Raw genomic sequence first — 25,324 nt, 5'->3', positions numbered from 1 at the left:
ATTTTCCTAAAAAAAGAACATGAAAAGGTATTAAACCTGTTTTAACCAGAGTGCTTATGATGAATGATAAAAATTTGCATTTATATAGCTCCTTTCATCTATGATCTCCAATCACTTTTAGAGATATTTAATTAATTAGACTCACAATTCCCCACTGAAGTGAATATTATTGTGATAATGTAACCTTTAGAAAGAGAAGGGAAGTTCATACAATCATGGAGATGAAAGCCTTCATCACCATTTCTTTACAAATATACAGTCAAAGCCTGAAATATACAGTCAAGACTGAAAAAAGGAGAGGAGAATCTGAAGGAAATAGTGTGAATTCCACACAGGCAATATAGCATGAGCCAAGACTCTAAAATGAGAATGTGTAGATGGTATCAGAGAAACAACAAGTAGAATATGATTAATGGGAGATTAGATTATAAAGGTAAACTGAGGGCAAATTACAGAGAATCTTGAATGACAGGCTGGAAAGGTTTTTATAAGCAGCAGAGGGAGAGAGAAGCGTTAGAGGTTTTTTAGCATGGAAGAGGGAGAGCCTCTACTCCAGTCTAAGTTGCTTATTAGCGGTGTGACTATAAACAAGTCACTTCATCTCTCTGCTCCAGTAGCTTCATCTTTAAATGATGACAATATTTCTCTTATCTCTATCTTACAGGGGTCTTGTGGGGAAATGGCTTTAAATGAACCTTTAAATGATATTGAAATATGAATTGTTATTGAAGTGGTGGGTTTTAAAAAATTAAATACTAATAAATTTACTGAGTAGATTTCAGTACACAGAAGTCAAAGTGTACAATTTTTAGAAAGTCTGAGAAAAGGCATATGATTACAATTAATTGGACCATGGGCATGTCATTATTTTCCTTGAAAACATGCAGTGTACTTTGCTTAAGTTTAACTCTTCTTTCAGTGGTCTTTTTTTTTTTTTTTTGCTTATTTATTTATTCATTTATTTGTTTGTTTGTTTGTTTTTTGTGCATGGTCATTTATGATTCTTCCCCTTTCTGGCCCTCCCCTCCTGCTTCCAGAATGGAAGGAAAAAAGGAAAATGTAAGGTCTTAGGCTAGGACTGTTCCTTTTTTGTCTTTTATTCCCAGTGTAGTATGTTCCCTTGCCCATAAAAATAAAAGTTTGTTCAATTAAAATGATTTAAGTTTTTTGATAGATAGTAAAGGGTAAACTAGCAAGCATGGGACTCAAGCATTCAAGTCTTCTTTTTCTTTCCATTGGGCATTAGGGTAGATGAATAAGAAAAGAGTCCCCTGTGAGAGTTAATATATTATCTAGTTACATAATTTACTTCTAGAACTTGAAGGATGTTGATTTTATAGTTGGTTTCTCCTCCCCCTCAAAATAATATATTCCAGGTGTGTTATTCAACCCTAGAAAGTACACCTAGGCTTATGACATGTGCGAGCTTATAAATGCTCCCATCTGGTTGTGGTCTTATTATTATCTATATTTGTCTTTCTCAACTATAGAAGTTATATCAGGAGAGAAAAAAGGAAATCTGACCCATCAAACTATATATTAGACAGATTATGGGAGGGGTAAAAAAGCCTAGATACATCATATAAAATGCCTTTAGGGGCAGCTGGGTAGCTCAGTGGATTGAGAGTCAGGCCTAGAGACAGGAGGTCCTTGGTTCAAATCTGGCCTCAGACACTTCCCAGCTGTGTGACCCTGGGCAAGTCACTTGACCCCCATTGCCCACCCTTACCACTCTTCCACCTAGGAGCCAATACACAGAAGTTAAGGGTTTAAAAAAAAATAAAAAATAAATAAAAATAAAAATGCCTTTGTACAAATGCTAGAAACCTAAACAATCAAATCAATTCGTTAAAATACTTAGTGCCAAGTAGTGGCCTTGATGGTGAGATACAGTGATTTGAGACTAAAATCCAGCAAAGAATAATGCGGTATGATTAGGGTTAGATTTCTGATTCTGCTACTTTGTATCTTTGGAAAAAGTCATCTCTACTCTAAATGCTTCATTTGTAAAATTAGGTGATTTCTAGGGTTCTAAACCCCATGACTACTAAACATCAAGCTGGCCAAGTGACTGAGTTTATTATTATAGTTACTAGTTCAACATCCTAAAGCAAGAATGGAATCCAGCAAACATTTTTAATTGTTTACTACAAATAAGGCATTTGTACTTGGTGCTAACAATGCCTAGAAGTCTATCATACTGATGTTTAATTTTCAAAAAATAAAATTCTGTTTGGATTTTTAAAAAATAAAAATGTGAAAGTCAATAACCTATAAGAAGCCTGAAAAGAATTTTTTTAAAGGTCGCCAACTTGCAGAGTTAAAGAGAATTTTGCAGAAGTATCAGGGGAAGGAATTTCCAAAAATAAGAAGGGAAGCACAAGTGAGAACAAAGAAGCCCATGAAGAAAACCTTGTCAGTAAAGTAGGGGAAAAAAACCTTGAATAGTCAGAAAGAACTTTGAGGGATTGATAAGGCTGATACACTGAATGAACTCTTTTCCTTGAGAAGGGCAACAGGGAGGTTAGCAGTGATGTGAATTGGTCAAGTTTCTATTAGATAAATAAAATAGTGATTGCTTTTCAGTTTTCATAGTCAAATTGACAAGAATAATGTCAATAAATCCCACTCTACAGCATTTCCCTAAAAGTTTTGAAGAAATTCAAGGATGAAAATGGTGACTTTATATTCAGATAGATAGCTTTCCAGGAAACCTTCAGACTGGTTGATTGTAGGTAGGCAAAAAAGTGGCGAGTGAATTTTAAAAGTGGGTAAATATTATCTCATTTATCCTCATAACAACCTTGGGAGATAGATGCTGTTCTAATCTCCATTTTATAGGTCAGGAAATTGAGGCAGACAGAAGTTAAGCAACTTGCCCAGGATCATGTATTTAGTAAATTTGTGATGGCCATAATCGAACTCAAATCTTGACTTCTGACTCTTTATCCATTGTACCAGTAACATACCCACTAATTAGCTGGTCTTTCTGGCTACATCTGCAAATTGAGACAATATCTCCAAGAAATAATTGACAGTAATTGACACCTGATAGCCCTTGTGATTGAAAAACAGGGTTTGGGAGCCATTATCGGTTGTTCCTTAAGGGTAGTAAAAAAGACAAATAAAATGCTATGATCTTCAAGAGGGGTATCAGAAACAAGACAGAAAATGGTAACCTACCTTCCCTAAAGCATTTTCTTTTTCTTTTTTATATTATATATATTTTTTCCTAATACTTTTCTGAAATATCATGTGTAGTCCTGACTGTATCTCAAGAAAAAAATATGATGGAGCTAAAGAAAGTCTAGTGAGGAGCAACTTGAAATGATTGGAAAGAGAGATTTTTGGCAAGAAAGGATCTATAAAAAGGATAGAACTGAAAAGATTATGACTGTTGTGTGTGAAAAGGCAAAGGCTAAAAGGAGATCACATCATGAACTATAAAATAAACAAATGGATTAGGTGAACATCCATTTGTCCACCCAATCGCAAAACATCTAAAAGACCCTTGGAAAATGAAACAACTTAAATAGGACAAATAAATCACCTACTCACTTAACTTCTGAAAATCAATACTTTCAATAGGTAAAACTTGCATAAAATGTATTCAAGAAGGTATTAGGTAATTTTATGAATGACAGATCTATAAATAGCTACTTAAGAGAAGTTAGAATATACACAAGTTTTAAGGCTGATGTCAGAGGAAGGAATAGGCACACCCTCCCTTTACATAGTATTTATAGCCAGTTTGGCAGAATAATTCTGCCTATGATGAGAATCCTTATGCACTTTATCCTAGTTTCCCATATTCTGCCCTGACACCAGAAACCCAATGATACCAAATGTAGGAAAGAAAAAATTTTTTACCAAGAAATGAGAAATTTTCACTAGTTTAGAAAAATTTTAAATCATAGTTTATATAACACTTTATAATTAAAAAACCATTAGAGCATGTCATTTGGCATAAATACTAAGTTGTTTTGTACTCCTTTGGCAAACTGGTAAAGGTTATAGACTCCTTAGATTCATTTTTAAATACATCAATTAAAATAAGTAGGATAATAAAGGAAGCTAGTTATAGTGATAGTTAACAATAACAAACACTTTAAAACAAATTGCAGCATCTCAAGTTAAAAATCTCAGAAGCTAAATGTGATCTTATGATCTCCCAGAGTTAATATAGCACAAAGAGGAAGACTATGTGAAACCTTCATTTGCAGAATTCAGATCTCAAAATGACAAAGCTTCTACACCATTGTTTGACATTTCAGAGATTATATCTCTTAGGATAAACATTGGCTTTGGTGTAGGAAAGCCTGCATTCAAATTTTGGCTTCATTATTAGTTTTATAAATTGATGCTTATTAGCCTTATAAATTGTAACAGGCCATTTTCATCTCTCAAATCCAGGTTCTTTATTTGTAAAATGGTGATATTAATGGTTGTGCTACTTATTTCATCAATATGTGAATCAAATGAGACGTTGTACCTAAAGCATTAGATAAATGCTAGAAAAAATATTTTAAAAATTATTCTGTGTAAAATGATTGAACTTCTATTGCAAGCTCCCTTTGGGCCATCACCATGCCCAATTTACTTTTGTATTTTCAGTAATAGCTAGCATAATAGTCGATACTTAAATGTTTGTTGAATAGATGAATGAGGCACTGAATTTTCTCAAAAGAACTAAAGAGAGATCCGCAGTCATTTTTCAAACTTTTACTTGTCCATCTACCAGACAATCTGATAACAACATTGTGAGTTACCATCTTTGGTCTTCTGTCCCTGATTCTTGTCTAGCTCCTAGCCAGAGTCCCTCCAATCATGAGGAAAATGCAGTGGAACTAGTCTCTTCCATGTGCCTTCCTAGAAGCTGTGAGATTCTGGGTTGCTCCTGAGATTGACAAAAGTACCTGTGTAGTTCTCTGTCATTTCTCTCCAGGAGTTCCATTATGCTAAGAGTCGTCAGTCCTATGCTAGGACCTTCCTTGATGGGACACTAGTTGCACACAGCTGGTGATTCATTTGGGGGAAGCTGAAGGAAGCTGCAGTTCATGCAATAAACCACTTGGTGGTGTATTTTGACATCTCTTGCTTTCAAGGCAAAAACCCTAGTTTTTAACTGAAGTCATTTCACTGCCACTTAGAAGCTGTGTCCTTTTGCTGCATTTATTTTGAGGGTGGCAATACGGAGCAAGGACTTATTTGGAAGGAGGGATGGGAGGGGATTTTTTTTAAACACATCAAATTTCCCCAAATTCCTGCTTAATAGTCATTGTTTTGGTCAAATACTTATTGTCCAAAGGGGGATTTCAGATTCTAGTCACAAGTTTTGGTTGGGTTTTTTGGTTTTGCTTTTCCATCTAAATAAATTTTATTAGGTTAACTCTGATTCTATGGAATCAAATCATTTCCCATTAGTCAGGATGGAAAATCAAGTTCCATTTTTTATAAAATTTCAAAGCCCAGCAGATGCATAATTGAAATTGCCTGGGTTTAAAGTAGCTGGGTTTTTTTTTCCTTTTAAATCTCAGTTCTCCACCACAAATATATCAACATTTCAGAGGTTTCCAGAAATGTTTGATTCATCACTGCCTAGCCACTGAAATTACACAATATGTTCCTCAAAGTCTGAATAATCACTAAAGAAAGAAATGTTTTATTTATAAAAAATTGTATGCTGTGTTTTTACAATGTAACTTAGTTCATTAAGCAGCTGCCACCTTATCTGAATTATACTCATTTTAAACATTCTAGGCTCTGGTTATCTTCACAAACACACCATTGCAAATGTGACCAGACTATGGGGTCTATAAAGTATATACATAAATGAGAAATCCCATTTGTAGTGGCTTCCATTTAAAGCAGCCTTATACATTAGGAAGCCCTATTTTCAATGTGCTCCCTTCTCCATCCAATTTACCAGGTTCTGATGCTGATGGAACATTCTCTCTCTAATACTTCATTTACTCAGGCTTTATTTTAATTGGAGTTACTCCATTTATTTATTTAATGGCAGTACGTCCTGGTGGCCAGAAAACTGAATTTGGATTTTGCAGATCTGGTCCCTAGTTCCTCATTTCCAAAGGCTATTTTGACCTTGGATCAATTCACGTAGCCATTCTTTGGTTCTGTTTTTTTTTTTTTCATTTGATCAAGTGGGACATAGTCCTACTTTCCTTTTGGAAAAATTTGAGGCCTTATTAAATATGTCATTCTTGAGGTTTTTGCTTGAGGTTTAATGGGAGGGAGAAGACACCAGGAAAGGACATGATGTTAATTTTCCTTTGAATGGAAAAAATGAGTCAGTTTTGATACATAGCATAAGATTTTGATTTGCATTGGTTCTGTCTCTAAATTTGATGGCAAATGACACCCTCAGTGACAGATAAAACCCTAGGGTTGTTGACTCCAACTGATGGCTAAAAGTGAAACATTAAAAGCTTATAAAAATAAGTCTATACTCTGATTTTGTGCCTTTGGCAAAAACACGTAATCTAATTTATTGCTGATGACCTCCTTATACCAAGGGACAGCCACTGCATACAGTATAAACTTAATTATAAAGAGTCCATTTTTTCTATTATTCATTATCCATTCATACTGACTGAAATAAATCCAGTTAGGACCAGACAGATTATTTTTTTAAACCCATACCTTCTATCTTAGAATTGATACATCAGTTCTTCTTAATTAAATTTTTTCTAGATTATATGTCAATGCAATTTTTCAGTATTCATCTAAATATCAGTTTTAAGGCAAAAGAGCAGTAAAGGGCTTGGAAATTGAGGTTGTGACTTGTTCAGGGTCACATTCAGCTAGAAAGTGTCCAAAGCCAGATTTGTGCCACCTAGCTTCCCCAGGATAACTCTTTCAAAGAATAAGCTTTTTATAAATCCTGGTGCTGTCATGGTCAAATTATTTGAAAAATTAGCTTTTGTTAAGATGCATTGGTGTCAATCTTTACAGAAATATTTTAAAAGCCTAAACTTCAGTTGCAAAATGTAAAGTTAAATCTCTTTTCATTTTTGCATGCTGCCCCATGCAGTACCTGTCACACAGATGACATGTAGATCATAACAAGCACAATGAGGAATAGATTCCCCGCTCCTGTAAGAAGCCTTTCTCAGCCCCCCCCCCCAATCTAAATTCCAGTTTCTCCTGTCATTAGCTTGTTTGTATATAATTGTTTTTGTGTTTTCTCCTCCATTACACTGTAAACTCTGAGATCTAGGACTATTTTTTACCTTTCTTTGTATCTCCAGAACTGGCTTAATAAATGCCAGTTGACAAAAAACAAACAAACAAACAAACAAACAAACCCATAAAATTGTTGCTCAGTAAATTTCAATTGCGGCTGACTCTTCATGACCCCATTTGGGGTTTTCTTGGCAAGGATACTGGACTGGTTTGCCATTTCCTTCTCTAACATTTTATAGCTGAGGAAACTGAGGCAAACATGGTAAAGTGGCTTGCCCCAGGTCACACAGCTAGTACATGTCTGAGGCCAGATTTGGACTTGACGCCAGGCCTGGCACTCTATCCATCTTACCACTCTTGGTTCTTCATAAATTGATTTTCTTACAGTTGCTATGCAAGCGCTATCATGGATGTATCCAAATGATAAATTCTAAAGAGTGGGGTCACTTGTATCCAACCTGAAAAAGTCCCAACTACTTATAATACTTACTCCTGTCCCATACAGGATGGAAGAGGCCCTTTCACCATCCCAATCACTGATTGGATTAAGAGTTGTGATGGCAGCGTGGAGATAGGGAGCTCCATTGAATCTAACACACCATTTTGCAGAGGAGGCCCAAAATCCTTTGGTTTTTAGGTTTCCATTGCTTGTGAGAATAGCTGGGTACAAGCAGATCTCTGGGGGTGCGGCTGTGCATCCCCAGCTGTTCTCTGGGGAGTGGCAAGCACAGATCCCACAAGGAGGCGGGTTGCCACCATGGGCGACCTTGACACCTAGAGAACCCAGAGAGAGGGGAGGCAGGATAGGTTTGGCCTCCAGCCATGAAAAATGAGAATGACTCTCGTTCCCTCCTCACAGAGTAATTCCATTGCCAGGGGTAATTAGGAGAGAAACTTGACAGATAATATATCCCAACTGCCTGATTATGAGCCCTCAGGGGTAGCCTCCATATGGAAGAACAGAGGAGAAGCTCGGTGTGGGTGCTCAGAGCTCCATCACCAGGGCATGGACTGTCACACTAATGGCCAAAAAGGCATTGCACAAATGACTTTTTTTCTTTGTATAACAATTACAAAGTTATTTCTATCCCCAAATTGGCATGTTCCAGGGCTTGTAGGATGATTAGAAATTTGGCTGGGAGCTGATTGGGAAAGGACACTCCCTGTGTAACATGAAAGAGAACCCTATCTGAAACGAAAAGGAACTAGGAAATAGAGAGTTAAATTAGTGCACACAGTACCTATTATCCAGCTGTCTCAGAGATCTCCAGGACTTATCTCACACATTTTTAAACCTAAGCACAGCAGGGCGGATAAGGGATAGAATTCCAGTTCAAAAAATGTTTTTGTATTTGTTTTTGTTTAGTGAAGCCAAAAGTCTTAATGTTATTTAATGGACTTAAAGCAGATGACAACTGACAAGAGGCTATAAGAGCTCCACAAAAGCATTTAGTGTCATGGAAAAATCTGTCCATACATATAAACATACACACTTTGAATACATGGTTGTATATTACAAAAGTTAGCGACCTCTTCCCTACTCCTCCCTGACAGCACCCCCCCCCAACCAAAACAGTTTAGAACAAGAAAAAGACTAACTTGATACACAAGTTCAATATTTATGCCAAATACCCCCCCCCTTCAAAAAAAAAAACACATTTGGCATAGAAACAGAAAAGACATCAACAAACCCCTGGATTTTTAAGGTTTAACGCTCTCAAAGCCTTGCCCTTCTGTACTTCCTTTTTAAAATGGCTCCCTGGGTAGAAATCCGGTTTCAACTATAAATGAAATTTAAATTCACATTTATAACCACTTTGAATGCAGGTGGTTTACTTCATCGGAGTGCGAATAAGGGCTTAATTATAGCAACATTATTATTTTTTTCAAATGCACATACAGAACCTGGATTTCATGCACATTGTCTACGTAGGTTTTTCCCCGTATTTTTTGGATCCTATCTCAGCATTCATCACTGATGCAAAATTGTTTTAAAACTCAGTCGTATTGTAGTTTATACTTCAAGTCATTGCTTCCTGGAAGAGATTTTAGTGTAGCCTGAAAAAGAATACTAAAAGTCGGGTCTCTCTCCCAGCCCTTACCTTTGTCTTCCCCTCTGTCCCACCAGGAAGGGCCAGTCTCCTTTAGGAAGCTTGGCTCCAGCTGCCTTTGTGCCAGCAACCTGCACAGAGAGCCCTCTTTCCTATATATTCCAGCATAAGGCATCTTTGCTTGTGTGAAATTAAAAATAAAAAAAAGCCTGATTGGAGTAGGGTGAGCTTTTCACATAAGAAACACTGAGACCTGAAGTGTTTTTAATGTTTTAATCTCTGTTTAAGAGGTTTCTGTTACTAGAAGAAAATTGATAACATTTTTACCTCAGCAAACTGGCTCTGTTCTAATCCTGAGTTTATAGTGATTTATATTCTCTGTGGCAATGGGCTATAACCTCAGAGTGATACCACTGTGGTGTAGATTTGACTGCATTCCAAATGCTGGAATCACATACATAATGTTTTTACTTTTAAATAATATTCAGACACCAGAATAAATACCATATGTGCACTGAGGCTGGCTACAATGGAACCTTGTCATTTCTTGTGAGGGAGAACATTCTACATTTCTTAGTCCTGGAAAGAAGTATGCAAAAGATAAATAGGACCATTGACAGCATTTGGAGATGGCTTAGGTAATTACATAGCTTAGGATGGAACTGCGATTACTTTAGATGGAGTCTTTGAAACGGAAAATAATATTTCCTACGGGGTGCTCCTTCCCCACTGCCCCATACAAGAAAGAGAGAGAGGTAGACGGGAGGATTGTTGGTAGGCAGAATGCACAGCCTGTGTCTTGGGTTAAAAAAAAAAGTTTATTTTATCGATGATATATTTTCATTTCCCATTACAATTAAGTGAATAAGAGCATGGGTGATTGACATAAGAAGCCATAAGACAAAACTATGTGTGCTATTCACCCTATTGTGTTGTACTGTAGCTAAAAGACATCTGTGGAGGAAAAATCACCTCAGTGAATGCTGTTCATAGGAACAGTGAGACTAACATGTTGATGACATTGCAACAGTGAGAATAACATCCATGATAATGGGAAAGGATGGATTGATTGGAAAGCTATAATTCAGTCTCAGGGTCTAATGTTATCATAAGCCACAAAAGCATAATTCAGGTGGCCTGACATCATCAAAATGCAGATAATCAATCTCTCTCTCTCTAGGTCCATTATTTTTCACATGATTTTGAAGATTTAAAAGTTTCATAAGCTCAAAAAATGCCCCCCATCCTACATTTTTTAGGTTTTTTTCCCTCCTTTAAATCCATCCTGGTTGAAAATTTATTCCACTTGGACACATTTAGAAAAAGCTATGTTAAAATGCCTTTCATATTTTTACATTTGTAACGTGTTCCAAAGGAATCAGTTCAGATTTATGTTCTCATAGCGCTTTACTACCCATTGAATTCTTGGGTCAGCGCTCATAACATTTTTGGAATATTTCACAGATGATGGGTCTGGGTCGTTATTATTGATGGTTTCCCCTCCCCCTCCCCCCAGTGTGTGAGATACACCCACAACATGAACTGTGAGATGAATGCGTGAGTAATAGATCATAATACATCATTGCCCACTTCTCTGCTCTTGGGATCAGAGTTCACGTAGGTCCAACATGGTTTTCAAGAGTTCTCCAACATCTAAAAGTGCCCCAAAGCCTTTCTGGAAACTGTGAAGCAGGGAAGTGAATGCTGAGCCTCTAACGAGTGATTTTGTTTCTTTTCAGCTTTTAGGATGATCCCTTATCCCTTGGAAAAAGGGCACCTTTTTTACCCCTATCCCATCTGTACAGAAACGGCAGACAGGGAGCTGCTTCCATGTAAGTCTGAACGGAATTCTAGAGCGAGCTCATGGTTCTAAGTGGCATTGCTTTTGCACCCAGGCAGGCAAGGGTGGGATATAGGAGAAAAATTGGGTATGTCTTTCCCTTAGCCATGCCTACTCTTGTCCCTCAGTTCTTTTCAGATGGGTTAGGTGACTGCATGAGTTTGCTGAAGTGGATGAGAGGTTTCGCCAAATGTTTCCAAATTCTTCAGAGGATAAAGTCAGAGGAAAATATAAATTCAAGCAGAAACATTTACCACTTATTGGGTGCCCAGGATGTGTGAAGTGCCTCTGGTCTGGGAAGATCAGAAGGGAAATGAAAGGGAAATAGCAGTGGGTTAAAAAGCCTATTCCTTCATGGATAATGGCATTTTTTGAGACTTTTAATTTGAAGAGAAAGCACTGACTCAAGGGGAGAGTTATGGATATGGATGAGTAATGGAGGGGAGAGAGGGGTCTAAATGACATGGTTGCCAGAGAGGAAGATGGAAATAGGGTAAGCTTTTTGGGGGTGATGCAATTCTTTTGGTTGAAGGGATTTCCCATGGGCATCAAAATTGATTGACTAATTGATTTAACATTTATTGAGAACCTTTACAACTGCAGCACTGTAGAGAAATACAAATAAGACAGATAATGCCCTCAAGGACTTTATAGGCAAACAAACTAGTGACCCATACCACATGTGGAAAGTATTATTTATGAATTTAGTGTATTACAACATTGTTTTGACAATTTGGACTAAATAATTGTTATCAAATCAGTTTTGGGTAAACTGTGTACAAGTATCACTTCCAGGCTTTTTATGTGGTCTGCGTGAGGACATTTTTTCTCTCTCAGATAATAAGCTTTGAACCTTGGCTAAGTTTTCTCTCCCCCACCCCTTTTTAATCACCCCAATCATAGCAATATCTCATAGAGATAATGCACAAGATACTTTGTTCTAAAGAATAATAGAAGAATACATAGTGGATTTTCAGATGCAAATGTTATTGAACCAGTAATAAATCACCAAGTTGTGGGCTTTAGGTGTAGAACTGTTTGCTGTCATCATACATTGAAGTAGAAGGAGGTTTCTTACTCATGTCCTTACTAGTCAGGCCTAATATGAAATTCCTTATTCTTTTAAAGAGAAATTGGTAAATGTTTGCTTTCTATTTTTCTATAAAATGGCATTTAGGATTATATTAGAACTTTAGAATCAATACCTAAGAATGCACATAATGGCCCAGACTTTCAGCCTAACATTCTCCTCTTCCTCGAGCTTGAGGGTAGTGAGATGAGCAATTTTTCAGAAAAGTTCCAAGAAGAGAGTCCATTAATGTCTCAATTAACTCTTCCTTTTGCCTTTTTGTTGAATTATGAGCAAGTCCAACCAAGACTAAAGTTTCTGAAAGGAACTTCTAAAAGGATAATAATTTATAAACTTCAAAAGAAAGTCTTGCCCACATTGTAGAAGTGAGTAAGATGATTTGAATCTCCCCTTCTGAAAAAAAATTTTTTTTGAGAAAGAGGAGTGGTAGATTTTATTTTAAACGTAAAGATCATGATGTTGCCTATTAAAAATTCAATACATTTATCCCAGAAGAAAGAAGTATAATTTATGAATTGGACCTCCATTTCACTCTAGTCTGTATGAAGAACTTAATTCTTCACTGGCTGTTGAGGAAAAGATCTTCACCTCTTTAATTTCTTTGGCCAGTGACATTGTGGTAAAACTTTCTTATTGACCCCGAGGGTAGTTGTCTTCATCCTACCCTCTTTTAGTCACCTTGGAAAGAAAAAAGCAGGACCCATGGGCATCATAGCATGGAACTCGCTTCTCGGGACTGGTATCTTCTCCTTGGCTCACAGTCATGGCTTTTGGCATATCCTTGTAACTATGAGCCAGGCAACTGTTCTTCTAGATGCTGGCTGGGATGCTTCCAAAGAAATTGTGGCTATATGGGCTGCCTGTGGATTTCAGCTGATTGCCACTAAAATGATTACTGAGGAATCCTCAGAAAACATTCCATATGTAAAACTAGTACATTGTTTTGCCCATAGGTGTGAAGCTTCATATCTGAGAGAGATCCTCCAGGGGCACCAGCAGCTAGATTTTTTTGAGTGGTGAGAAGGAACATTTGTCATAGAAAACAGCAGCATTTTCTTCTGTCAGCCCACTAGGTTCAGCACTCATCACACAAGCCCAGCCCTTATCTTCCATCTTAGAATCAATAGGAAGTCTGGGTTCCAAAGCAGAAAAGCAGTAAGGGCTAGGCAAATGGTGTTAAGTGACTTGCCCGGGATCACACTGCTAGGAAATATCTGAAGCCATATTTGAATCCTGGACCCTCTAGGTTCTCAATCTACTGAGCCACCTAGCTGCCCCATGAATCCAGCATTCCTTAAAAAATATCTAAACCTAATACTAAATAAAATGAGCATTTCTATATAAAAATAGCCCTTCCTTATCCTTCTAGTGGTTACTATTGTTTGCTTCTTCACATCAAAATGTATTTATGTACAGGTCGTCTACACCCCCTTCCCCTGTAGAATATATGCTCCTGAGATCAGGAATGATTTTATTTTAAACTTTCTATTCCCAACATTTAACATAGTATTTTGTATATAGCAGGCACTTAATACTTACTAAAGTTAAGGATGGAGCAGTCTTCACAAAGCAGGGAGGGAGGGATCAAGATGTTTTAAATAAGGAATTTTGATTCCCACAAAGAATTAGCCCATGCCCCTGTTTCTCCATGTCACCCACATAGAGCTGGAGGAACCCCAGTGGTGAGGGCAAACACTCATCACCTAAATCCAGTCTTGCCAAGCATAGAGATATGATATTAAAAGGAGATAATGACCAGACAGGATTATCTGGAATGGAAAGGAATTTAAAAACCTGATGGGAATGGACAGGTGGGTCTAGAGCAAGGGCTGGTTGTAGGTTTATTTGCTCAAGGCCTTCACCATTTTTATTTCTTTTTTTTTTAATTTTTTAATCCCTAATATCTTTTATATATATCCTTCTATATTAATTTTATTTGTTACAGGGCTAGGCAATGGGGGTTAAGTGACTTGCTCAGGGTCACACAGCTAGGAAGTGTCTGAGGCCAGATTTGAACTTAGGACCTCCTGTCTCTAGGCCTGGCTCTCAATCCACTGAGCCATCCAGCTGCCCCCACCATTTTTATTTCTAACAGAATTGGGCATCAGAGTATTGGAACATGGCTCATAGCTTCAGAACCAGAAAGATCTCAGAAGCCTATTACCTTCTCCTTTATAGATAAAGACATTAAGGCCTAAAGTTGAAGGACTTTGCCCAAGGTTACACTGGTAGAAAGTTGAATGAATTCAAGTGCTTGGCCTCCAAAATGGTACCCTTCCACCAGGCCACAACTACTTGCCCATGTGTTAGAAGTCCTCTCCAGATCATTTCAAGTCAACACTAACTGTTCCATTCCTGCCTTCTCTGCAGCTTTCCATGAAGTATCAGTTTACCCAAAGAAGGAGCTTCCTTTCTTTATTCTCTTCACTGCTGGATTATGTTCCTTCACAGCCATGCTGGCCCTCCTGACCCATCAGTTCCCAGAGCTTATGGGGGTCTTCGCAAAAGCTGTGAGTACTCTTCAGTATGGAGCCCTCAGGGAAAGCGAGAGCAAAGCCAAAGTGACCCAGAGGGGAAGCCAGCAAGACCCTGCATTTTAGAAATGGAGATGGCCCTGAACTAGCCACTGCCGACTGTTGAGCGTCTGGATTTTCCTTAGTAGCAGAGAAATCTAAGTGTTGAATGTCACTTGTGCAAAAGTTTAGGGAATCTGCAATTGATAATTCCATTTTGTTTATCTCATTTGAATTATATGACATTTCTAAGCTTAGGATATTGTAGCTTCTCCCATTCAGTAAATGGAATCTGTATTTTTGAAGTTAATCTAATGAAGACAAATTAAAAATAAAAAGCTATAAATCCTTGGCTCGTTTGAGGAAATGAATTGAAGGGAAGTGCAGAGTTGTACCATCCACTCATGGGCTCACATGCGACCCAGACTCTGATTAAGCTGGTAGGGCTGTCCAAGGGGGAAAGGCATTGCCAGGAAGTCACTAAGTGACTTTGGCGATCTCTAGTGACAGCACGGAAGCACATCTGTGTCTGTCTTTATAGCAAATACTTTTCATTAGATCATCTGATCATCTTAGATGACATGGGTTGGAAGGAGCAGTGTGCAGACTTGCACACAGATAATTATCAAAACGAGAGAAGTAATAAGGAAACCCATTACTAGAGGGTTTGGGTTTCTCTGGCTCTCCCTTTAAATTTCAAGATAGACAGGGTTAAAAAAAAAGTTGGGGAAGGGGTAGGAGGATTTCTAACTTTAATGAAAGGCTGATTTTTTAAATCAGCCAGGTTAACAACGTGAATGGGGAGCGGGGAGGAATGTAGAGGTGATATAGTTCATTTTGGATGCAATTTTGTCGGTTCTTATAAAAATCAAATATCCCTGCTCCCATGGAATAGACCCTAGAGATCATTTAGTACTACCCCTTCACCCATATAAGAATTCCTTTTCTATCTCTAGCATATGGTCATTCAAGCCTCAGCATGACCATTTTCAGGAAGAGAACTCAGTCCTTTTCAAGGCTGCCTCATCTGTTGTTGGACAGCTCTAATGCCTGTAAAGTATTTACTTCTATTAAGTCAAAATCTATTTCCCTGCTATTTCCAACCATTGATCCTACTACCACCTGTTGAAGTAACACACAAGTCATTTCTCTTTCACATGACAATTCTTTAGATATTTGAAGACAGCCATCATTCCCTTCTCTTCTCTAAACAAAAGTGTCCCCAAAACCTTCCACCTTTTCTCACACAACATGGTTTATAAACTCTTCACACTCCTCTAAACACACTTGTTTATTTATGTCCAATTCCCTATCAATACTTCCTTCAATTTTCAGGCTAGCCTCTCCCTACCTAACAAGTCACTTAGATTAAAACCCAATTTAGTAAAAGTTAAAATCAGGATACCTAAGCCACTCTGTAGAGCATCATCCTTAATTATGAGGTCCAGGACCAAAAAGGACTGGCTGACACTCATTTCACAGTTGATGAAACTGAGACCCAGACAAGTTAAAAGACTTGCCCAAGGACATAAAGGGAGATTCCTCCCCAGGACCTTGGAGTCCAAATCCAGCCTTCTCACCTTCTTTTTGTACCCAAACCCTCCCATCTACCCCCAATTCTTCCACAGACCAAAAGACTCATTCAGAAAAAGTTTATCTTTGAATTGGTCCTGTTTAAGTAAGATAATATGTTCACAAAGACTTTGATTGGGGGAGTTGCAACTGGAGGACCAGCCAGCCCCATTGTAAATGCCTGCTTATGCTACAAATCAGCCTGTTCCTCAGATTCTCCTGGTGTGTCTGTTCTGTTGGAGGGTCAGAAGTGGGGGAGGCAGGAGGTAAAGCTGGAAATACAATAGCGTGCTTGCCAAGAGGACGACTCTCTCGAACCCCCAGCTCTCCCTCCAGGGTCTTGGAGCCCTCTATCCATGGTAGACTTCCTATCAACTACATCTCTCTTTTTTTTCCAACTTTCTGAAGCCTTGATTTTATGTCTAGATAAATGAAATGCTCAATTTTATGAACAATAAGTTAGATTGTAAGCTCTTTGATGGCAGGAACTGTGTCTTATTTCATCATTGTATCCTCAGTCCCTAGCCTAGTAATGCCTTGTGCATAGTAGATGCTTAATAAATGAATTGAATCGAATCAAATTGGGTTGATTTGACTTTAGGGTTCTGTGCTGACATTTCATGCATGGGTCATAGTTTGCTCCACTACGTAGGATTGGAAATGATGGTCGTTGTTTGTTGTTGTTTTCTTTTAGTCCTCACACTAAATTGAGAGGGTCACATTCCTCTTAAGCCTGTCATTAAGGTTGAACAGATTCCAAAATATAAGAAGGGACTTCGTGGAATCTGAAGATGGATGGCCTGGATGAGACAAGCACAATCTCCCTTTGGGCCCCCCCCCACCCCCCAGGGTCTTCTTCACATCCATCATCCCTGTCACCCCATTTGGCTCCCCAGACACTCCCCATGGGTTATCACGGATGCCCTGTGGGCTGTTTGCAAGCATTTTCAGCTTGTGGAAATGATTTTCTCAGTTTTAACATAGATAACACCCTGGGGATCCTGTCATTTTCTAAGTGCAAACCAGATTGAACAACTGCCTCTACCCCCCGAGTCGCGTTGAACTTCAGAAACGTCCGGTGGTTGATGTGTTTTTTCTGTCCACAAACATTTTGGTCCTTTGACATCAGAAAAACCTAACGAGGAGGGATTCTTGTGAAAGTGTCTAAGGAAAGGAGTTTAGCCTTATAAAAACAGGGGTTGGGGGAGGGGGGAAAGGGTGGGTGGGGAGGAGGTGGTCTGCCTTGGTGACTTAGATAAGGGTCCTCATCTAAATAAGTTCTCATTCCAGGCCCAGGCTCACCCAGAATGTGGGAAGGTCAGCAGGCTGACCCTCTCGGCTTTCAAGTGTCCTGTCTCTGCTGCTTCTGTTCTCTGTCCGCAGACCGAGCACCACCTCCTCTCGTCCTCACTTATAGGCCAGAGCCCCTTTGAAGTCAGGTATTGATTACACAGAAATGCCCATTGTTGGATGGCCGTAGGGCACCTGGAACTGATTCAGATAAGGGAGGGTGTTTCAAATGGGAATGATGCACATTGCGCGCCAGCACCTTATGGGAGATAATGGAATTTCAGGGAAATGAGACCAGGTGATTGAAGGGTCACTCTTCCGTTTTTTTTAAAAAAAAAATTGTATTATTTCAGTTGCTCTTTCTCACCAGGAAACACTGATTTAATTGTTGTGAGTTTCAGTTTGAGATTGGACAAATCTGTCTCTGCCATCTGAACAAAAATGTGGCAGGTGGAGAGAGACGAGCTGTCACCCAGGCCAAGGGGATTCCGTTGTGTTTCATTCAGGCTGCACTTTATGGGTCACTTTTCTTTCCAAGACTATAAATGAAGCTGGTTTGTTTTGTTTTTTCCCTTGGTTAGTTGGTTGGATCCAGAAACACTGGTTGATTGTAAGACATGAAAATATGTGCAGATATAGTGTAATAGAGTGGCATTTGGAGTCAGAGAATCTGGATTGGACTCTTTTCCCCACAGATTAATGACTCGCTCCTCTTGTAGCCTGACTTTGGGTAAATGACTTCTCTGATCTCTATGTAATCCTACCTTTCCTTGTTGGTAAAATGCAGAATTTGGACTGTATGATGCTCTCTAGACTCTACATCATATGGTTTGTTGGTTCATCCTTTCAGGGATGAGGAAAATTATTTCTTCCTGAGAAATTTTTTAATTCCATCTTTCTGCCATCTCATTTATGGTTCCCTGAACCATATTTTGGTGAATGTAAATATTGTCATACTTTTCATTGAAGCTCACTGGCCTAGCAGTTCATTAGAATCCTGAGTTGAAAATTTAGTCATTCTCAATAAGCCTCTGGGTGGACATCCTTTTGGTAAGACAGCCTCATAAATAGAAGATCATTCATCCAAACCTTGCTTATTGAAATTTCTGAGCCAAGCTGTGTTCAGCCTCTTCTTGTGATCACTGTACTACAGAGTTAGAAAGAACCTCAGAGATTATTTCATCAAACCTAGATCTGAAAAAGAATCCAATGAACAATATCCATTCTCCATTTGAAAATCACTCATGATGGGGAATCCACTATTTCCCATTCTACTTTTGAACAGTTCTAGTTAAGCTTTTTCCTTAACGATGAGCTGAAGCCCACTTCTCTGAAACTCCCATTTATTGTTCCTGAGTCTACTTTTAGACCAAAACAGAAAAAAAATCTAATATCTTTCACATGACTTCAGTATTTCAGTAGGTCCATGATTATTTCATCATGGTGGGTATTTACTCCACTAGTACAGATTTCAACTGACTTCTCATCCTGTGTCATTCTTTTCTGTATCCTTCTGTCAATCTTGCTAAGGGCATCTACCTAATACAGAGAATTTCAGAAGAAGAAAGATCTTTAGAGATCATCTAATCCAACTCTCACTTTAACATCTCTAATGAGGGTGCAAGCAGGTTTTGCTTAAAAAGCTCCACTGGGAAAATAAATCACTATTTCCCAAAACAGTTCATTCTATTCTGGAGTAACTTTACATCACTGGAAAGCTTATTCTTCCATCAAACCACTCTCTGTGCCTCTGAAACATTTACCCATTATCCTAATTTTCTGCCCTCTAGGGCAAAGGGCCAAGCAGAACAAGTACAACCCTCCTTCTACATGCCAAGCTATCTTTGAAGATGTCTCTCCTGTCTCCCCCAAGTCTTCTCTGATCTCAACCATTCCCAGTTTCATCAGATCTTCAACAAAAAGCATGTTCTTTGGTCAGTTTATCATCCTGTTGGTTAGTTGGTTGCCCAACTAAGAAAGCACTAGAGTTTGACAATGCCATTCCTAAAATGAGGTACTGAGAACAGAACACAATATTCCTTATTTTATCTGAGTAGGCCCTCACAGAATGGGAATATCAACTCCATTCTTCTGGACACTACAAATCTTAGAATAGTCTAGAATGGAATTATCTTGGATTTACAATCCACTAAAAATCCTAGGTTTTCTATTTTATTTTTATTTTTTATCCTGCATCTTTTTCACATGATCTCACTTATATATGCCTCCTCCATCCTAAATTTGGGTGTTTATTTTTCTGATTTAAGTGGAGAACTTTAGAGTGTGCCCAAAGAAATCAAGATGTTGACCAAGTTTGAAAATGTGTGCTTAATTCCACACTTCAAGTCAGTTGTATGAAGTCATCATTCATCAAAGTTCCAAAGCCTTATTTTTTTTAATTTATATAATTCTGGACATTATCTGAGTTATTGTTTTTCAACTTGGTTTGCTCTGCATTAGTACATACTAGCGTACCCAAATTTCTCAGAATTATAATCATTTTTATAATACAATATTCCATTACTTTTAAACCCTATAATTTGTTTGAATGTTGTATAATAAATAGATAACTACGTACAACTTTGCATTTGCTCCATTATGTTTTGATTGCTTATCTTTTGGGGATCCTGTTGTCTATCATTTTATCTATCCCTTCTCGGCTTTGTGCCATCTTTAAATTCAGAAGGCTTGCCATCTGTGTCTTCATCTCTATCATTCTAAAAATGTTAAACATCATAGGACCAAGGACAAATCAAATCTCTGGGGCATTTGGATCTTCCAAACTGTCACCAACCTATTGTCTATTCTTTGTGTCATCATCCAACCAGTTTCAAATCTACCTATTTGTGTTGTCAATTTTTCATCTTGTCCCCAAGGATAGCATATGAAGTTTTTTCCAAGTACTTCACTAAAATCTAGGTAAAATTATGCCTAAAATGTTCCTCTGATTTACCAGTCCAATAACCCAGTTAGAGGAAAAAAGAACTAAGTGAGTCTGGCTGGTGATTCTTGATGAAGCCATTCTGACTTTTAATAACCCTTGCTTATTTTTTTACTAAATATTCATAAATGATATCTGCAATATTTTGGTTTTGTATGAATCTAAGGCAAAAAAATTTGGCAATAGTGTGTAGACTCCATTCTTTCACCTTAAAAAAAAATCAAGATATCACATTTTTGTTCCCTTTGAGCTTTGAAAGACCATCAGTAGCAATGTAACAACCGTATTTTCCAGTTGTTTTTAATATTCTGGGATGTTGTTCATCCGGTCTTAGTGAATTGAACTCTTGCAAGGCAGCCAGATTCTCTCCTATCAGTTCATCATTTATCTTAGGCTTCAAGATAATTATTGGAGACCTGTTCCTCTGAGCCTCTTCATATTTCATTAAAAACCAATATAACACTCAGATTCTTCATCTCCCTCTGGCGAAATGTCCAGTCTACCTCCCTTTGCCACCTTAAATTTCCTTAATGTAGTGATTAAATGCCTTGCCATTAACACTTTTTCTAACACTTTTCACAATTTAGTCATTAGTCATATGCCACAGGCAACCTTTTGTGTTTCCAGGTGACTACCCTTTAGATACCAAAAGACATCATTTCCACCCCATATTTTCTCTCAACTAAATGTCCCCAGTTCTCATATAACATGGTGTTCAGCCTAGTAAGCAAACATGGAGTTTTATGGAAGTCACTGATAATTTTTTCCAAATTTATCCATGTATTTATGGCATTAGAAGGACTGTCCCTCAGGAGACGCCGTGACTCCTATGACTTGACTGCCCCTACACCCAGTATCCTTAGACCAGTGATGGGCAAACTATAGCCAGCCTTCAGGCCAGATGTGGCCCCCTGAAATGTTCCATCCAGCTTGCAACATTATTCCTAATCTGACGAATACAATGAGTAGGATACAATACAACGAAACAGCGTTGCCTTAAAACAGACGGACAGATGAGCATTTCCTTTCCTTTGGCCCCCTTTAGAAAGTTTGTCCATCCCTGCCTTAGACCATAGACCAAAAAGACTTCTCTTAAAATGACCCATAAAGCAGCACCTCAGAATTTTAGGGATCAAGCAGACCCGACAGCACTTATGAATCCAAGTTACTAAACACAAAGTCAAGGAGCACAAGCTGCGGTTCAGCCAGTGTCAGCGGGTTTGTCTTGGTACGCCATAATGTGGAACCTTGCACAGAGCAGATGCTTCAATGTTTATTGAGCTGAATTTCAGCAGAGAGTAATGGCACGAAGTTATCCGAAATCTCTATTCATCTACTAAGCTTTTCTGTTCAACCCTCCAGATTGTGGAACTGAATAGAGATGGCTAGAGAGACCTGCCGAGGCAACCCAGTGTTTTCTTTCACGGCTGTCCTGCAGTCTGCTCCTTGTGGATGAAAACAAGGAGGTAGAGGCCACGGCGCCTGGGAGGCTGGGCCGGTCGCTCTGACAGGCTTCTGCGGCCTTGCTTAGGTCTCATTTTCTGGCAGGTGCTGGCCAGTCAAAAGGGAGTTGGCGGAATCTGGTGGAAAATAGAATATACACTTATTCTCTCACTTCGACAGAAATTCTTGGTTTTATGAAAAGAAAGGGACAAAGAATTTCTTTTTTTTTATTATTTTAAAGGACGTTGAGTTTAGTAGATGCTGGTTGGGACCGTTCTCCGGAGCCTCCTTAGAGAAACGTGACTCGGGCTTCTTAAAGGGTTCTGCCCTGGAGCATCAGTCACTGTGTGCTGCCCCGCCGAGAAGGAGAAAGGTTTTGGCCACTAGTCTAACGGGAGACGCCGCGCCCGCCATCTGGAGAATAGCCTCCCTCTGGTTAGGGAGACTCGTTAGCAGTTGGTTAGCTCTCGTAACCCTCCTGGGGCCAGGCCAGCTCTCCTACGTGGTCACATAAAGTCATGGGAGGGTTGCCCTCTGGGTCTGTGGAGGAGCTAGCCACACGCATGAAGGCCCAGAGCCCACTTACACAGGGACGGCCAAGGGAGCCGAGGCAGAAAGCCCGAGGCGCGGTCTGAGCTGCGGCACCTTCTTCTCTTAGATGTCCTACCTCGTCTCACAGACTTGTGATGGGAGCCATTGAAGGGATGCCTGCAGAGCGCTTTATACACCTTACAGAAGCCCTTAAGGCTGCACATCACTTGTAGCATTTCTGGGAAGGACTTCAAATCAATTCACTCCCCCATAACAGGTGTACTGCCTCCTTTTCCATTTTTCAGTCAACACTCAGGGATGTCAGACCAGAGAGACAAGAAGATTGTAAGGTTAGAACCGGAAAGGACCCGACCGGCCAGCAGCAAGCGGCAGTGAAACTAGGAAATGTATGAAAAAGGAAATAAAAATAGGAGTACAAAGCGGGCAGCTCGGTGGCTCGGTGGCCTGAGAGCCCGGCTTCCAGCGGGGCCTCCGATACTCCCCAGCTGTGCGACACGCAAACTCCCATTGCCTGGCCCTTGTCACTCTTCTGCCTTGGGAGCATGCGCAGTGTTGATTCTGAGACGGACGGTCACATAGACAGAGACAGACAGACAGACATAGAGACAGACAGACATAGAAACAGACAGACACAGACACAGAGACAGACAGACAGACACAGACATAGACAGACAGACACAGACACAGACCTAGAGACAGACAGACACAGACATAGAAACAGACAGACAGACACAGACACAGACCTAGAGACAGTCAGACACAGACATAGAGACAGACAGACAGAGAAATACAGAGACAGACAGACAGACACAGACATAGAAACAGACAGACAGACAGACACAGACAGACAGACAGACAGACAGACAGACAGACAGACAGACAGACAGACAGACAGNCAGACAGACACAGACAGACAGACAGACAGACAGACAGACAGACAGACAGACAGACAGGCATTGATAGATAAATAGATATAAAAAGGACAAGATAGTAGTGATGTTGATGTGTGATTTCTCAAGTCAAGCCAGAGCTGAAAGAACCCATTTCTATTGGCTTGTCTGCTGCCAGCCTCTTAATGCTGTCAATGAGGAAATGAGGAGCTGAAGGTCCTCTAGCTAGACTCACTGTCACAATTTCCAAGTCCTTTTCGTTGTTATAATGCCAGGGAGAGCTGGAGGGAGCCATAGAGAACAGACAGAGAGCGTGCGGCCCAGGAAATGACTTATCCAGGGGCACGCAGAGGAGGAAGTGGTAGAAGGACCTCCGGGCCTCCTGACGCCTTGTTATCTCTTTGGAGGCCCGGTATTGGAACGTGATGGCCAACGCATGGCTGCGAGATACGGTAGAAGGGCCGCAGGTCGGAGGGGCCTTTTGCAGACGCGGCCCACGCCTGCATCCGAGCCCAAGGGCGGGAACGGGGTTCTGTCGCCCGCATTTGTGTCGGATTCGGGGTCGGAGGCCCCAGGTCTGCATCCCGGCTCTGCGCCTCGGGAGGCCGTGCGCCATCGTGCTTGGAGCGGCTGGAGCCTAGAATTCCTGGGTTCCAAGCACGGCTCTGAGTCTGAGTAGCCGTGTGGCGGGGAAAGCCTCTCTTGACCACCCAGCCGCTGTGGTTCCTTCTTCCAGGCTGTCCACCGTAGGATTTACGTTCCCCAAATGCGTAAATAAGAAATTGTGCTTCTCTTGGGAGGCCGCCTCCGATGCGAAGGTGGACAGTGCAGGGTACTGATGTGTGTCATCGCTCTTGGATGAGGTTTTATCTTCTGACTCTCATGTCTCTCTGGTTTCTTTGCAGTTCCTCAGCACTTTGTTTGCCCCTTTAAATTTCGTCATGGAGAAAGTAGAAAGTATCCTGCCATCCAGTCTGTGGCACCAGCTGACAAGGATCTAAGGGAAACACCCTCCCACCCCTGCCTCCCCCCACCCTCTCTCCCCCCAATCCCCAGCATCGACCCGACTGCCATGATATCTTCCATGCCGACTCCTTGTTGACCGCGAGAAAGCATGATTTTTTTTTTAAAAGGGAAGCCGTTCTAAGACTTAAAAAAAAAAAAATTCTTCATGGATTGTCTGTTCTCATATTAAAAAAAAGTTTTTGTTGTACAAAATTCATTGATGTTCAGTTCTATTATATTTTGCCTTCAGAAAAGATAAAAAAAACTCAAAAATAAACTTTTGTGTATTGCAGCAACCAGTTGTTTCTTACTAAGTCTTCAAATGTCTCCTAGCCTTTGGTCTCCTTGAAGAACTTTGGTGCCTCCGAGGAAAAACAGCCCTTGTAGCTTCAAATTCTGCACACAGCATCATTGCTGATGGAAATTAGAACCCATCACAATCTCTGGCCTCCAAAACGGACCCATTAAATCAGGAACACTTAAGTTTTTTGTGTCAAAGCTCTTTTGGCAGTCTGCTAAAGCTAATCAACCTCTTCTCCAAATAATGTTTTTATTAATAGCATAAGATTACAAAAGAAACTAAAATATATTGAAATACAGTGATCAAAGTGACTTCTTTAAACCAAGGATTAAGAACCCCTGACTTATTTAAAATGTAGGCATGTTCTCACCTTGAAATGGACTGTCATCACAGAACAATAAGTATGCCAGAAAGATAGAAGGAAATAGCAGTAAAATTCATCTCTGAGAATGTGCTTTTGAAGGTATCTGACCTAGTTGTTTCAGGGCCACTGATTCATTTGAAAAATCTTTGTGACATGGAAATGAATCAAAATTGTAGATTCACAACTAAAGAGGACCTTAAAAATCAACTAGTTCAACCCTGTCCCTCCTCCTCATTTTCCAAGGGATGAAAATGAAGTGTAGAAAGGTC

At 39.6% G+C, this 25,324-nt stretch overlaps 1 protein-coding gene across 2 annotated transcripts in view; it reads left to right on the top strand.

Annotated features, from left to right (window-relative positions):
- The window catches only part of ST7 (suppression of tumorigenicity 7), a 330,306-nt gene extending 305,484 nt beyond the window's left edge, over positions 1-24,822 (top strand). The window contains exons 13-15 of one of the 2 annotated variants that reach the window (XM_044679522.1): positions 10,994-11,086; positions 14,555-14,694; positions 24,291-24,821. In XM_044679522.1, coding sequence (XP_044535457.1) covers positions 10,994-11,086; positions 14,555-14,694; positions 24,291-24,386 — 329 coding nt within the window. In that variant the 3' untranslated portion in view covers positions 24,387-24,821. Of the gene's footprint in view, positions 1-10,993; positions 11,087-14,554; positions 14,695-24,290 lie in introns of both variants that reach the window. The other variant, XM_044679523.1, reaches the window with a different exon arrangement.
- The last annotated feature ends 502 nt before the right edge of the window (positions 24,823-25,324 follow it).

Source organism: Gracilinanus agilis, chromosome 5, assembly GCF_016433145.1.
Source record: "Gracilinanus agilis isolate LMUSP501 chromosome 5, AgileGrace, whole genome shotgun sequence".
NCBI classification, from domain to species: Eukaryota; Metazoa; Chordata; class Mammalia; order Didelphimorphia; family Didelphidae; genus Gracilinanus; species Gracilinanus agilis.
This window is presented reverse-complemented; position numbering and strand designations above follow the sequence as displayed.